The sequence below is a fragment of the Typopeltis vanoorti genome, chromosome 15 (genome assembly GCF_054136105.1).
Source record: "Typopeltis vanoorti isolate ZY-2024b chromosome 15, IOZ_Tvanoo_1.0, whole genome shotgun sequence".
Classification (NCBI taxonomy): domain Eukaryota; kingdom Metazoa; phylum Arthropoda; class Arachnida; order Uropygi; family Thelyphonidae; genus Typopeltis; species Typopeltis vanoorti.
This window is the reverse complement of record NC_143563.1, coordinates 45,793,334-45,807,037: the sequence shown is the minus strand read 5'-3', so window position 1 is coordinate 45,807,037 and position 13,704 is coordinate 45,793,334. Positions and strand designations below refer to the sequence as shown.

The following is a 13,704-nucleotide window of genomic DNA, read 5'->3' as shown; positions in this document are numbered from 1 at the left end:
GATAGCGTTACTGATGCAGAGGACATAGTGGAATTGTTCAATGAACACTTTATTGGAGTATTTCATCCTGGAGGAGTCAATTTGAATACTAGAGGAATAGAGCAGGTTCGAGGTTTAGAGGTGCAGGAGGAGAGTGTGTTCCAAATACTGAGTACTCTGGATGTTAGTAAAGCTGTGGGACTGGATGGTATTTCACCACAAGTTTTGAGAGAATATGCTAAGGAACTGACAGTCCTTTGACCTGGCTTTTTAATGAAAGTCTGGCTGTGGGAAAGGTGCCCATGGAATGGAAGGAGAGTAAGATAGTGCCATTGCATAAGGGCTGTAGCAGAGTGGAAGTGTCTAATTATAGGCCAGTTTGTGTGTCATCTGTAGTTAGTAAAATCTTGGAGAAAGTAGTGAGGGATCGTATACAGCATTGGGCAGATGAGGATAATGTTATCTGTGAGAGTCAACATGGATTTGTGAAGGGGCGCTCTTGTTTTAGCAATATGCTACCCTTTTATGATAAAGTTACAAGAGCATTAGACAAGGGAAAGGCATATACTGCCATTTTCCTAGACTTAGCAAAGGCATTTGACAGGGTGCCACTTGATAAGCTGATATTCAAGTTGCAGCACATGGGTCTGGATGTCAGATTGGTCAACTGGATTCAGGATTGACTGTCTGATTGGTATCAGAGAGTTGTGTATGGTGGAGCAATATCAAAGAGGCAGAAGGTTACAAGTGGGGTTCTACAGGGCTCAGTACTGGAACCTATATTGTTTTATCATTGATATAAACAATATCATTGTTTATATCAATGATATTGTCCATGGATTGCAAGGGGATATTCAGTTGTTTGCGGATGATTCGAAGCTGGGAAGGGTTATTAGTAATAGAGCAGATGTGGTAGCCCTGCAAGAGGATTTGAATAAGCTAGATAGATGGGCAAATGGATGGAAGTGTCAGTTTAATGCAGTAAAATATAAGGTCTTGAGGTTTGGGACAAATCGATGGGACTCTGCATACTCTATGGGAGGAGTTAAACTGGAGGAAGTAGGGGAAGACAAGAGATCTGTGGTTGATGATTAATAGAAACCTGAAATTTAGGGGACATATTGCAAAAGTAGTGAAGGTAACACAGAGGACTGCTGCAATAATGAGAAGGACACTGACCTGCAGAGATAAAATGGTTATCATTCCATTGTATAAGACTCTGATCAGACTACACTTAGACTGTTGTTCTCAGATCTGGTCCCCAGGATTTGAAGGGGATAAATTAACTGGGGAAAGGGTACAAAGTCGGATAACAAAGATGGTGTCAGGACTGTACAATGTTAGTTATGAGGATCGGCTGAGGGAGTGTGGACTGCAGAGTTTGGTGGATAGAAGAAGGAGAGGTGATATGATTGAGACTTTTAAACTGTTGAGAGATGGTTACAGGGTTGACACTGGGTAGTTCTTTTGCTTGGTTGAACAGTGGAAAGGAGCCATGACAAGGGGCCATCTCTGTAAGTTACGAAAGGAAACTGTGAGAAAGAGGGTGAGGAGTGGTTTCTTTGCATGGAGGGTGGCTGAACCATGGAATGAATTGCCTGATAGAGTGGTGAGAGAAAAAAGGTCAATGTGTTTAAGGAGTGGTATGATAGACTTTGTGTTTCCTAGGAGGGACCTTCCTTGAGAGTCTTTTGACTCCATGGATGCCTGAATAATAATAATAATAATAATAATGATTGATCCCCTTCCAACTACTAACCGTGCTTAATTCAGTTGTTTTCTGATGATGCAAAGTTGGGTAGAGTAATAGTTAATCAAGGTAATGTGGAGAGTTTGTAGGATGATTTAAATAGTCTCTCAGTATGAACAAAAGATAATGTGTTTCAGTTTAATGTGGAGAAACATAATATGCATCCTTTCCTTTAGTGTTACACGGTGATCAGCATTTCATTAAAATTATGGAACTACAACTGTGTTAGGAATAATTATATTAATTTCCTGATGTTTCGACCTTCATATTAAGATCATCATCTGGAGCATACATACATACATCTATCTATCTATCTGTCTATGTTTACAATAAAAAAAAACAATATATATATATATTCTGAGTCGCCCAGCTGGAAGAATTAAGAACTATTCTGGCAGGAAAAAGAGGGAGAAAAACCACCAATCTCAGGAAAAGGATATACTACCTGATAAATGGGCTTGAATCCCAGCGGCAACGTAACTATCTGTAAAGGAAGTGGGGATTACCGCACCAAATAAAACTAAACCATAAAATCATGAGCACCTCAGTAAACCTTCTCTCACTAAACGCTAGAGGATGTGCCACACCACTGCGAAACAGGCTGGTCCTGCAGCATATCCTTGCCCACCGGCCAGAAATAGTTATGCTGCAGGAAACAAACTTGCATTGCAACAGCAAAGCTTCATATCAAAACTGGAAGAACTGGCCTTATACCATGCACCACTGTCCTGCCATACAACTTCATGGATCTGGAGTCAGCATTGGAATTCACCAAAACAGCGCTCTAAAAGTAGAATTAATCGATACCTTTCCTGGGTGTGCAATATATGCACTCATTACAACTCAGACAGGAAAAAAAATATATATCATTAACATATACATCCCACAAAATGAACAGCTTGCAGTGCAGGTACTAGAGTTTGTGCAAAACCACCTCATCAAGGTCAATGACCACATCATACTGGCAGGAGATTTCAACTGCACTCTGGATCCTGCAATTGACAGCAATGCCAAGAACATCAACACTCACTAGCTCAGCTTCTCCAGGATGTAATAAATGACTTCGAGCTGACTGACACCTTCAGACACATGCACCCACATGAGAAAGTGTTCTCCTGGAGAGCCAAAGGTGGTCCTACCAGTGTCCTATACCAGGCACGGCTCGACAGATGCTACACATCGATGCACACAATACCCTACATCAGGAGAGTCACATACCATCCATCTCATGCATCAGACCATGATTCCATCCTTCTTAGCATTTGCATTCCTGGACACACCAGACACAAAAGATGAGCATACTGGATTTTTAACAACAGCCTACTAAAGGATACAGAATATCTCAGAACCTCCAAAATCTATATCGAAACTCTCATCAGAGATATATCTACTTCACAATCAATTTCCGAGTGGTGGTCACTTTTTAAATCCAAAGTTAGAGTATTCACCCAAAAATATAGTTCACCGAAGAAATTTGAATAAGCATTCAATCCTTAAAAATTTGCAAAAACAACAGCAATTGCATCATCCAGAATCTGAGGAATACCAGTCCCTAGAAGTCGCCATACGCTCACACCTAGAGCACTCCGCAAGAGGAGCACTAATAAGAGCACGACGCAAACATATTAACTTCGCAGATGCCCCCACAAAGTATTTCTTCTCACTAGAAAAACGCCAACAAGAGTGCACCACTATATCTGCTATTAAAACAGATAATGGAAACATCATAGAAAATCATGACGAAATCCTCTTATATACCTTGCAGTACTACAAAAATTTGTACCAAGCCAACTCAACATCTATGGAGGCCACGAATATAATTCTCTCCGATGTGAGAAGACTCTCACCAACAACAAGGAGTAACACTGAACTCCCTATCACGTTACACGATCTGAAAACTGCCTGCACCTCCTTACCTAAGGATAAATCTCCTGGCGTTGACGGGCTCACCACCGAATTTTACCAATCCTTCTGGGAACAGCTTGGACCTATCCTCTACAGAGTTTTTGTCGACGCGAATACCAATGGCTTTCCACTCAATATGACAACATCAGTTGTTAAACTCATTTCAAAGAAAGGAGACGCGACGAAACTAGAAAACTGGAGACCCATCTCTATCACAAACACAGACTGCAAAATTATATCAAAAGCCATTGCCAGCAAATTTAAACCCGCTCTGAGCGAAATAATAAATAGACATCAGAGCTATTCCATCCCTGGAAGATCTATCCACGAAAACTTACACCTCATAAGGGATCTCATAAGCATAGCGAACAACAACAGTGAAACAATGGGTCTTGTAACACTAGACCAAGAAAAAGCTTTCGACCGCATTGAACACCTTTAGCTCTTCAACTGCTTGAAAGCATTTGGCTTTGGCTCAGGCATCATTCACTCTATTAAGATGTTGTATGTCAAGGCACAGTTTTGCATGAAAATAAACAACAGGCTTACCATAACTGCACCATACAGCAGAGGTATTAAACAAGGCTGTCCACTCTCCGGTCCTCTTTACACAATTGCCATTGAACCCTTTTTGTGTAGACTCAGCATGCTGCTCAGGGTATGCTGCCCTAAACTTCCCTACCAAACCATAACCCTGACAGCATATGCTGATGATGTTACAATCATAGCCCGCAAAGAAGAGGACTTCCGTAACATACAAATGGCATACCAACAATATCAGGCAGCCTCAGGAGCGAAACTAAACACACATAAAACCACAGGACTGTGGTGTGGCAAATGGAAAAACTGAACCGATTCCCCAATGTCTGGTACCTGGTCCACAGAGGGAAACAAATACCTGGGGATTTACCTAGGAAATACACCCTCTTATGTGGATAAGAACTGGGAAACACTAAACAAGCGTTTCAAGCAAGTACTAGGGAAGTGGGCAGCAATACGAGCCTCTGCTCCACAAGAGGGAGAGCAATAATTGTTAACCAAATAGCCACCAGTGTCCTTTGGCATATACTAAAGATTCTTGCGCCACCAGAGCAATTCATCAAACAAATAAAGTCAACCATCTATCTATTCATATGGAACAAAACAAACTGGATTTCCTACTCCAACTACGTACTTCTCTCAAAGATGGAGGACAAAATTTAGCCTCCATTGACAAAAGGATAACAACGTTCCGCGCTCGATTTCTCATTAATGCCCTACAACAGGAAATATCACACAAATGCACCACTGAATATATTTTAACTTCTGCCACTAGAGGTCTCTCTCTCCACAACCTTAAGAATGACAACAGCTCAAGTGCCACTAAATTTAACAAACTTCTACAAAGATGCTCTTCGACGATGGAAGAAGCTAAACCTCCGGCACACAGTGAAGACAGCATCCCTACCTGAAATCCTCATGGAACCCATCTTTCACAACACGATGGTAAGAAGTCCAATCACTCAGAAAGAATTTTTCTTTCCTCCATGGAGCTGGCGAAGCGTGAGGATCTTGGGTGACATTCTTTCTCCAAGCCTCACCTGGCGCTTTCCAAATTTGCTCAAAAACCTGGAATATGGGAATGAGTCTGAGTAGATAGACACCGTAAAGGCCTTTTTTCAAGCCGCTATGCCTGATAGCATAACAGAAGTGGGGCTTAGCCCTCCCAACTCAGAAGATCTGGCACCTATCTTTCTGATAAAAACCAATAACTCATGGGAGAAACTTACACCCAGCAATACCAACAAGATCTACAGCACTCTAACACAACAGTCGAACCAAAGCACTTTATTGGAAAATCCTGCATCATCTGATCAAACACTACTTCAATGGGATCTACCATATCGCACAAGAGCCATCAAACCTGACACAGATATTCAGTGGAGAATGTGGCACAATATGTTACCCACTCCTACTATATTACGAAAATTTAACTCAAACATCTCAGATAACTGCCTGTTCTGCTACCAATTAGGAACAGTCCGGCATATCTACTTGGAATGCCCAGTCAACACTAAATTAATCAGTTTGTCTCGGGAAACGGCAGCTCTCACCTGTGGTAGTCTTCATACAGAAGAGGAATATTTCAATCTAGTCCATGCAGAGTCAAATAACCATTCATTCTGCAATTACCTTTTCATCACCGCGAAAGCGGTAATATACAACTTCTACCTCAGATATACAAGACCAGACAGCACAGCAACTTCACAGAGAGAGGCAACTGACCAACTCACTGCAGCCTTCCAACAAAAGGTGAGAAGTCGGATCCTACACGAGCATCACGACCATAGGCAAAACAACACCTTAGATCTTTTCCACCAAGCCTGGAATCCACGGAATCAACTCCTGGCTGAGCAGGGCGACTACATTATAATCCACTTTCCAACATAGAAGTGACACCCCTCCCCCAAAGAAAGGGGGAAGAAAGAAGGATTGTTGTGCTTAACAGTGTGAAAATTAATCAGCTGGCACTCTCATGTAAATAGATAATATTGTGCAATAGTGACTCCTATGTTCTTCCACGTTTATGTTCTTATACAGTATCATGTTAAAATAACTCTTAATGGCTTTAATCTATTTAAAAAAAGAAAAAAAAATGTAATTCGCCTTATAAGTGACTTCGATGTAACATACCTCAACAAGAGTATGATCATGTAACCTCTCTGCCTGACTGCAGAGAACCAAAAACCGGTTAATCCTGTATATAAGATTGTTATGTTCACAATAAAAAAAAAATAAAAATAAAAATAAAAAATTAAAAAAAAATCTATCTATCTAACTATCTATCTATCTATCTATATATATATGCGTTAAAAATACCAAGCTATTTTAAACCTTGTTTTACTCCATTTCCCAAGTAAGCAAACAGACAAACGTCAAGTTTGCACCTGCAAGTGTTGCAAGTCTAGCTGATCCTGCACTTGCAACACTTGCTGGTGCAAACTTGACTTGTTTGTCTGTTTGCTTACTTGTGAAATGGAGTAAAACCAGGTTTAAAATAGCTTGGTATCGTTAACATTTATTATACCCAAGGTAAAATACTTTCTACATATATATATATATATATATATATATACAAAGACCGACTATTAAGGTCATCCAGATGATGATCTTAATAAATAAGACTCATTGCAGGAGGCCCACACTCACCATAATTCACAGTACCTATTATAACTCTGCTTAAACTGATTCACTATTCTGACAGTGAATCAATTTAAGAAGAGGTATGATAGGTCCATTCCAATCATTCGCCAATTTCCGAGCAAACAATTTAGTCGCACCACACTCTTACACAATTTCCCATTTGAATTCCCCTATTTGCAATGTATTGAAAAAATTCATTTGTATCAATTTTATATAACCCCTTTAGTAACTTATTGGTTGCTCACATCTGGATCCTATCCACAACCTTCTCATTCCTTAGAAACTCAGTGACCAAATCTGTGTATAGTTAGTAAAGATATAACTGTATATTATGGCCTTATAAAGATGGATAATAACTTCTCTGTTATTCTTTTCTCTACTATTATTCTTCAATAACACAAGTAATCCTTTGAGTTATTTTGCCATCTTTTACAATGTGCCCTCTGAAGCTTAACTCTGTCTATCATCACCTGCAAATTTCTAGCCTCATCAATTTCCTGCAGTTCAGCACCATCAGTGTGATATGCAGTATGTAATATTTTCATTCCAAAGTGCATATATCTTACATTTAGCCATATTGAACTGACAACTATTATCCTTGGAAGAAGAGGCATTATACATAGAAGTTTCTACAGTATACTTTGAAGAACTAATTAAGAAAAAAAAGTTTAGTGTGTTGAGAGAGAGAGAGAGTGGAGAGTAGTGTATGTGTTCTGGCATGGATGATTTTAACTCATTCATTGCTTAAAAAACGTGTATGCCTTAGAGCTTGATCATTAGAATTGAAAAAAGTTGAATTTTAACCATTTGAAATTCATCATCATCATCATCATCAAATTCCTGCCATGTACCCTCAAGGGGTGTACAGGATATGACAGTACTACATGAAAAAATTACATCATTACTAACTTCCTATCTACAATTTTCCTCCAAATCAGTCTGTTACTTGTCAAGACTCCAACATTATCAGATCTTATATTTCTATCGTCTAAGGCACTTTGTACCGTATCAATCCACCTATATCTTGGTCTTCCTCTGGGTCGTTTTCCTGCCAACCTGACAGAGAACACTTGTTTTGCTAATCTTTCCTCTCCCATTCTATTTAAGTGACCATACCATCTGAGATTAGCTCTGCTAACGCATTCCTGGATGCTGACAATGTCAAGTTCTTTCCTAATATCCTCATTTTTAATATGATATTGCCATTGATGCCATCTGTTCACGCCTCTAATCTTTCTCAGGACTCTCATATCTGCGGTCTCTAGTCTTTGGTCAAGTGTTTTACTTCTGACCCAGCTCTCAGATCCATAAGTTAAAATTGGTTTGAACACAGTCTTGTATACAGCTAATTTAGTGTTCCGACTAATTTCTTTCTTATTCCACATGAATTTATTCAATTGACTTCCCACGATACCAGCTTTGCTGATTCTGTTGTCTATTTCTATATTTAGTTTACCATCTTCAGTAAAAATTGTGCCTAAGTAGCTGAAATGTTTTACTTGTTCCACAGGTTCTCCATTCACAACACAGTTGACATTTTCAATGATTCTGCCTATTTTCATTGTCTTTGTCTTTTTATTGCTGACCTTCATACCATATCTATTACAACAGCTATTCAATTTAGTCAGAGAATCTTGCAGACTTGTAGCGGATTTATTTAGAAGTATAACATCATCCGCATAAAGCAAAGAGCTGACATTAACATCTCCAATTTTGATATCAGGTTTAATACCACATTCCTTCATAATGTGATCCATATAGATAATGAATAACAGAGGGGATAATGTACATCCTTGTCTCACACCAGATTTAACATTAAACCATCTTCCTGTACTTCCTTCAATTCTAACTGCTAACTCACAACTCAAATAAAGACTAAGTATTGCTTGATATAATGCCCCATTGACACCATATAACTGCAGCATATTGAATAGCTTCTCTCTTGGCACCTTGTCATATGCCTTTTCCAAATCGACAAAACTTAAATACAGATCTTTGTTATATTCCCATGCTTTCTCAACTATTTGTCGTAAAGTGAAGATCTGATCCTGACAGCCTCTATTTGGCCTGAATCCAGCTTGTTCTTCACCAAGCTTTTCTTCTACAATTCTTCTCAACCGTTTCTCAAGTATACTTGCATAGATCTTGCCAGGAACACTTAGTAGGGAAATACATCTGTAATTCTCACATTCAGTTTTATTTCCCCTTTTTATATATGGGTACTATGAGAGCTCTACTCCAATCATCGGGAATTCGTCCCTCTGTCCAGGCTTCCTGAACTATGCAGTGCAGCCACTGTAAGACTCTTATACCACCATACTTCAGCATTTCTGGTCGAATATCATCTACTCCTGCTGCCTTTCCACATTTCAAGCCTTTGATGGCTTTTTCTACTTCAAGTATGGATATGTATTCCTGACTGCATGCCTGGTCAGTGTTTTTTATCACTGTGCTGTCATCACTGCTTGTTTCATTTAGCAGTTTTTCAAAGTAATTACTCCATACTTCAAGGATATCTTTTTCTCCTGTTTTCATTTCACCTTTATCATCTCTAATTCCTTTTACAGCACTCTTTCCTCCATTCCTAAGCTTCTTCAACAACCTCCAGAATATTTTGCCACCTTCTTGATATTTATTTTCGATATTCTTGCCAAAGTCCTCCTATGACTTTTGTTTAGCTAGTTTTACACAGTGTTTAGCATTCTTGCATTTGTCTCTATATTCTCTAAGAGCACAAGCTGACTTATTTGCCAGGAACTTTTGATATGCTTTCTTCTTTTCCTTCACTACCTCTTTAACTTCCTGTATCCACCATGGAGTTCTAATTTTTCTATCCTTGCAGACAACTTCACCACATGCCTCTCTAGCTGAATCAATCAGGGATTTCTTCAAAGCTTGCCACTGAATCTCCAAGGTTTGATTCCTGTTCTCAAACTCTTTCATTTTTTTTTCAATAATCTTTGTGTATTTTAGTCTACAGTTCACATCTGAGAGCAGCTCAACTTTTATTCGCTTTAAAACTTTCTTACATGTTATTCTTTTCAATATGAAATTCAATTTTATCCTGCTCAAGACTAAATAGTGATCACTTCCAATTTCAAATCCTCTGTACACTCTGGTGTCCTGCACCAGGGAGAAAACATCACTATCAACAATAACATAGTCAATGAGACTTTTCTTATTCCTAGCCTCTTCTCTCCATGTGAATTTGTGCACATTTTTATGTTGGAACATGGTGTTAGTAATAACCAGTCCATGTCCTGAGCAGAAATCCAACAGATATTTGCCATTATTATTAGCTTTGCACTTTTCTCCAAATTTTCCCAAAATATTTTTGTATGTCTCACAATCATTTCCTACTCTACTATTTAGATCCCCAACAAGGACCAACTTTTCCTTTTTCATTGTGTCAGTTGCTTTTTCTAAAGACTCAAAAAATTCCTCCACTTCTACCTTAATAGAACCTTCTGTGGGACCATAGGCACAAATAAGTCTCATTGTCCAGTTCCCCATTCTCATATTTGCCCACATTACTCTACTTGAGACTGACTGCCATTCAAGAAGATTAGCCTCGTATTTTGTGTTGAATACTATGGCTACTCCTTCTTTTCGTTGATTGTCATTGCCTGAATATAACATTTTGTATTTATTGCTCAGAATGATCTCACCAGTTTTGGTCTTTTTTGTTTCAGTCACCCCTATTGTGTCGATCTGGTACTTATCTAATTCCTCAGCTAGCTCCATTTCTTTGCCATTCAGGCTTCTTACGTTGATAGTACCGATCTTTAACTCTGGTGATGTTGAGTTGGGGTTTGTTTTCAGATTTGTTCCAGTAGCTGACTTTTCGCTGTTCGCCCTGGTACCCTGACGAAAACAACGGGGGCCTTGTTTAACCTGGCGACGCCCCAGCCGGCATGAAATTTTGTCATGTTGTACCATCATTTGAAATTGTAATTATTAAAGTCACAAAGAAGTATGCCTTTTTTGTAAGGAAGAAAAAAAAGAAGCAAGGAAGAAAGAAACATAGAAAATTTATTATTTTATGTTAAATAGTGTGTGTGTCGGGGGAGGGGGGAGTGAGATCAAGATTTTCATAAGTGGCTAAATTATATTTTTAATGGAAGCCTATGCAAGTTTTTCAACTGTTGTAAAAGATAATGATATTGACTTAGCAAAATACTACATATAATAATACATGGTGAATACATATATAAAAAACTGTGCTTCATTTTAAGTTTCTTTTATATAATTTTACTTGCAGAACCTTGTTCTTCTCATGCAATCCCTAATGGAAAACTTGGAACTCTTGAATTTGCAAGTCGCATCAGGAAAGTTTTTACTGAAGTAAGAAATCAAAATGAATATTTTAAAAATTTGTGACAGATGTAAAATACATAATGTTATCATGCAGCTATTTATTTATTTTACAACTATCACATTTCACCTTGCTTATTTTTCATATTGTGGCAACCTAAGCTCATTTGGTCAGATCCAAGAGCACCAGTGCAGATTTGTTTACCACCTCCAAAAGTCAATCACAAGCCATTGTGACATCACTCTTCATTTGAAAAAACTTCATTTAGATCCTGTCTAGAATGGGAAGAACTTTTATGAGAGCTGCTCTTCAACTAAAGGCAGGTTGGCTGGTTTCATAACGTGGTCGCACATTATTCTTACTTACAGAAACTTGAGTTTTTAATCTACAATTGGTAGTGAAATGTGAGTTCACCTTCATCTCCCTGAATGTGCTCTTTGATTCTTTTTTTTAAAACTTTCATACATTTTTTTTTCATTATGATACTCAGTTTTGTCCTACTCAGAACTAAAAAGTGATTACTTTGCATTTCAAATTCCCTCTATATTCTTGTATCCATCAGTCTGAATATATCTATGTGAAAATAATCAATGAGCCTTTTCTAATTTTTCTGCATTCTTTTTCTCTGCATGTGAATTTATACACGTTTATGTTGGAATATAATGTAGTAATCACTAACTCAGGTCCTCAGCAGAAATTTAACAGGTGGTTACCATCATTATGGACTTTGCTCTTTTTTTTTCCCCTAAAACATTTTTATATGCATGGAATTATGCTGGTCAGGTCTCCAACAAGAACCAGCATTTCCTTTATGTCTGCTGCTCTCAATAATGGCTTGAAAAAGTTCTATATTTCTTCCCTAATAGACTCTTCTGTGAATCCAGTAGAGAAGTCTAGTAGTTTATGACCTTATGTACAAATAAATTTCATTGTCCAAGCTCCCATTCCAAACTGTACCTGCATCACTCTATGCCATTCAAGAAATTTTTCCTTGCGTTTAGTGTTGAATACTGTAGCTACCCCTTCATTTTTGTGATTTCTGTCTTGAATGTAACATATTCTAGTTATTATTTAGAAGTATCTCACCAGTTTTAATCTTTTTGTCTTGGTAATGCTAGTTACCAACACAAAAAGATGAATGAAGATTAAAGAATTAATGAAGCATCATGGCAACATAATGCTAGTTATGTTACCATGATGCTTCATTAATTCTTTAATCTTCATTCTTTAATTCATAACAGCATCAATGTATGACTGTATTCCGAAGGCCAAAAGGTTGAATAAGGTAGGTGTAAAATGGATGAGTGTGGAGCTTAAACATGAAATCTGGAAAAAAGAAGGTACTTTGGAGGAAATACATGACTGATTATCACCTTATTCATCTTGTATTTCCTCCAAAGTACTTTCTTCAAGTGTATAAAGAACAAGCCAGGAGAGTGACTCACTTAGTAAGGAAAACAAAAGTAAAGTATGAGCAGAAATTGGCAAATCAGTCAAAGAAAAACCCAAGAGAGTTTTTTAGATATGTGGAAAGTAGAAGGAAGAATGATCATGGTAAGATGAAGTTAAAGGATGAAAGTGGTAGAATGGTAACTGCTGTAGAAGACATTGTTGAGGTATTCAGTGATCAATTTATAAGGGTATTTCATCCTGATCAGGGTTGAATCATGAGGAACTTAAGGGTAGAGGACATAGCAGAGAATGGCTTACTTGTGAGTGAGCAAGAGGTATTTGAGGAAATAAATAAACTTGATGTCAATAAGGCAATAGGATTTGATGACACATCACCACACATCTTAAGGGAATGTTCCAGGGAATTGGCAGTAGCATTGGCATGCCTGTTTATTAAGAGTCTTACAACAACACAGGTTCCAAAGGACTGGACAGAGAGTAAAATTGTTCCACTGCATAAATGTGATGATAAGGCTGTCTCTTCAAATTATAGTCCAATCTGTATATCTGGAGTTGTGATGAAGATACTGGAGAGATTGGTGAAAAGTAGGATACAGAAATGGGTTGATAACAGCAGTATTCTCGGTGGTTATCAGCATTGTTTTGATAAAGGGAGGTCATGTTTTACTAACTTTTATGTACTATAACAAGGTGGCAAATACCTTGGATCGGGGAGATGCATATAGTATTAGTGTACTTGGATTTTGCAAAAGCTTTTGATAAACTGCCACACAACAAACGGTTAAATAAATTGGAACAGATAGCACTGGATAAAAGACTTATGAGTTGGATCAGTGAATGGCTGCCTGATAGGTATCAGAAAGTTGTATATAAAAGTGCCGTATCCCAAAACAGGAAGGTAACTAGCAGTGTGCCACAGGAGTCAGTTTTGGAGCCATTGTTATTCAATTTGTATGTTAATGATATTGGGTTGGGTTTAACTAATGATATCCAGCTGTTTGCAGATGATGCAAAACTGGGGAGAGAAATTCAGAGTCAAACGGATGTTATTGCCTTATAAGAGGACTTGAATAGATTGCATGATTGGGCAGGTAAGTGGAACTGTCAGTTCAATGTTGCAAAGTGTAACGTTTTGAGATTTGGTAAGCAATGATGGGAT

At 38.1% G+C, this 13,704-nt stretch overlaps 1 protein-coding gene across 2 annotated transcripts in view; it reads left to right on the top strand.

Moving 5' to 3' along the window:
• Positions 1–13,704, top strand: part of LOC150098729 (complement factor H-like) — a 601,741-nt gene that overhangs the window by 104,910 nt on the left and 483,127 nt on the right. For both annotated transcript variants that reach the window (XM_090405340.1, XM_090405339.1), the window contains exon 6: positions 11,079–11,161. In XM_090405340.1, coding sequence (XP_090261466.1) covers positions 11,079–11,161 — 83 coding nt within the window. The remainder of the gene's footprint in view (positions 1–11,078; positions 11,162–13,704) is intronic.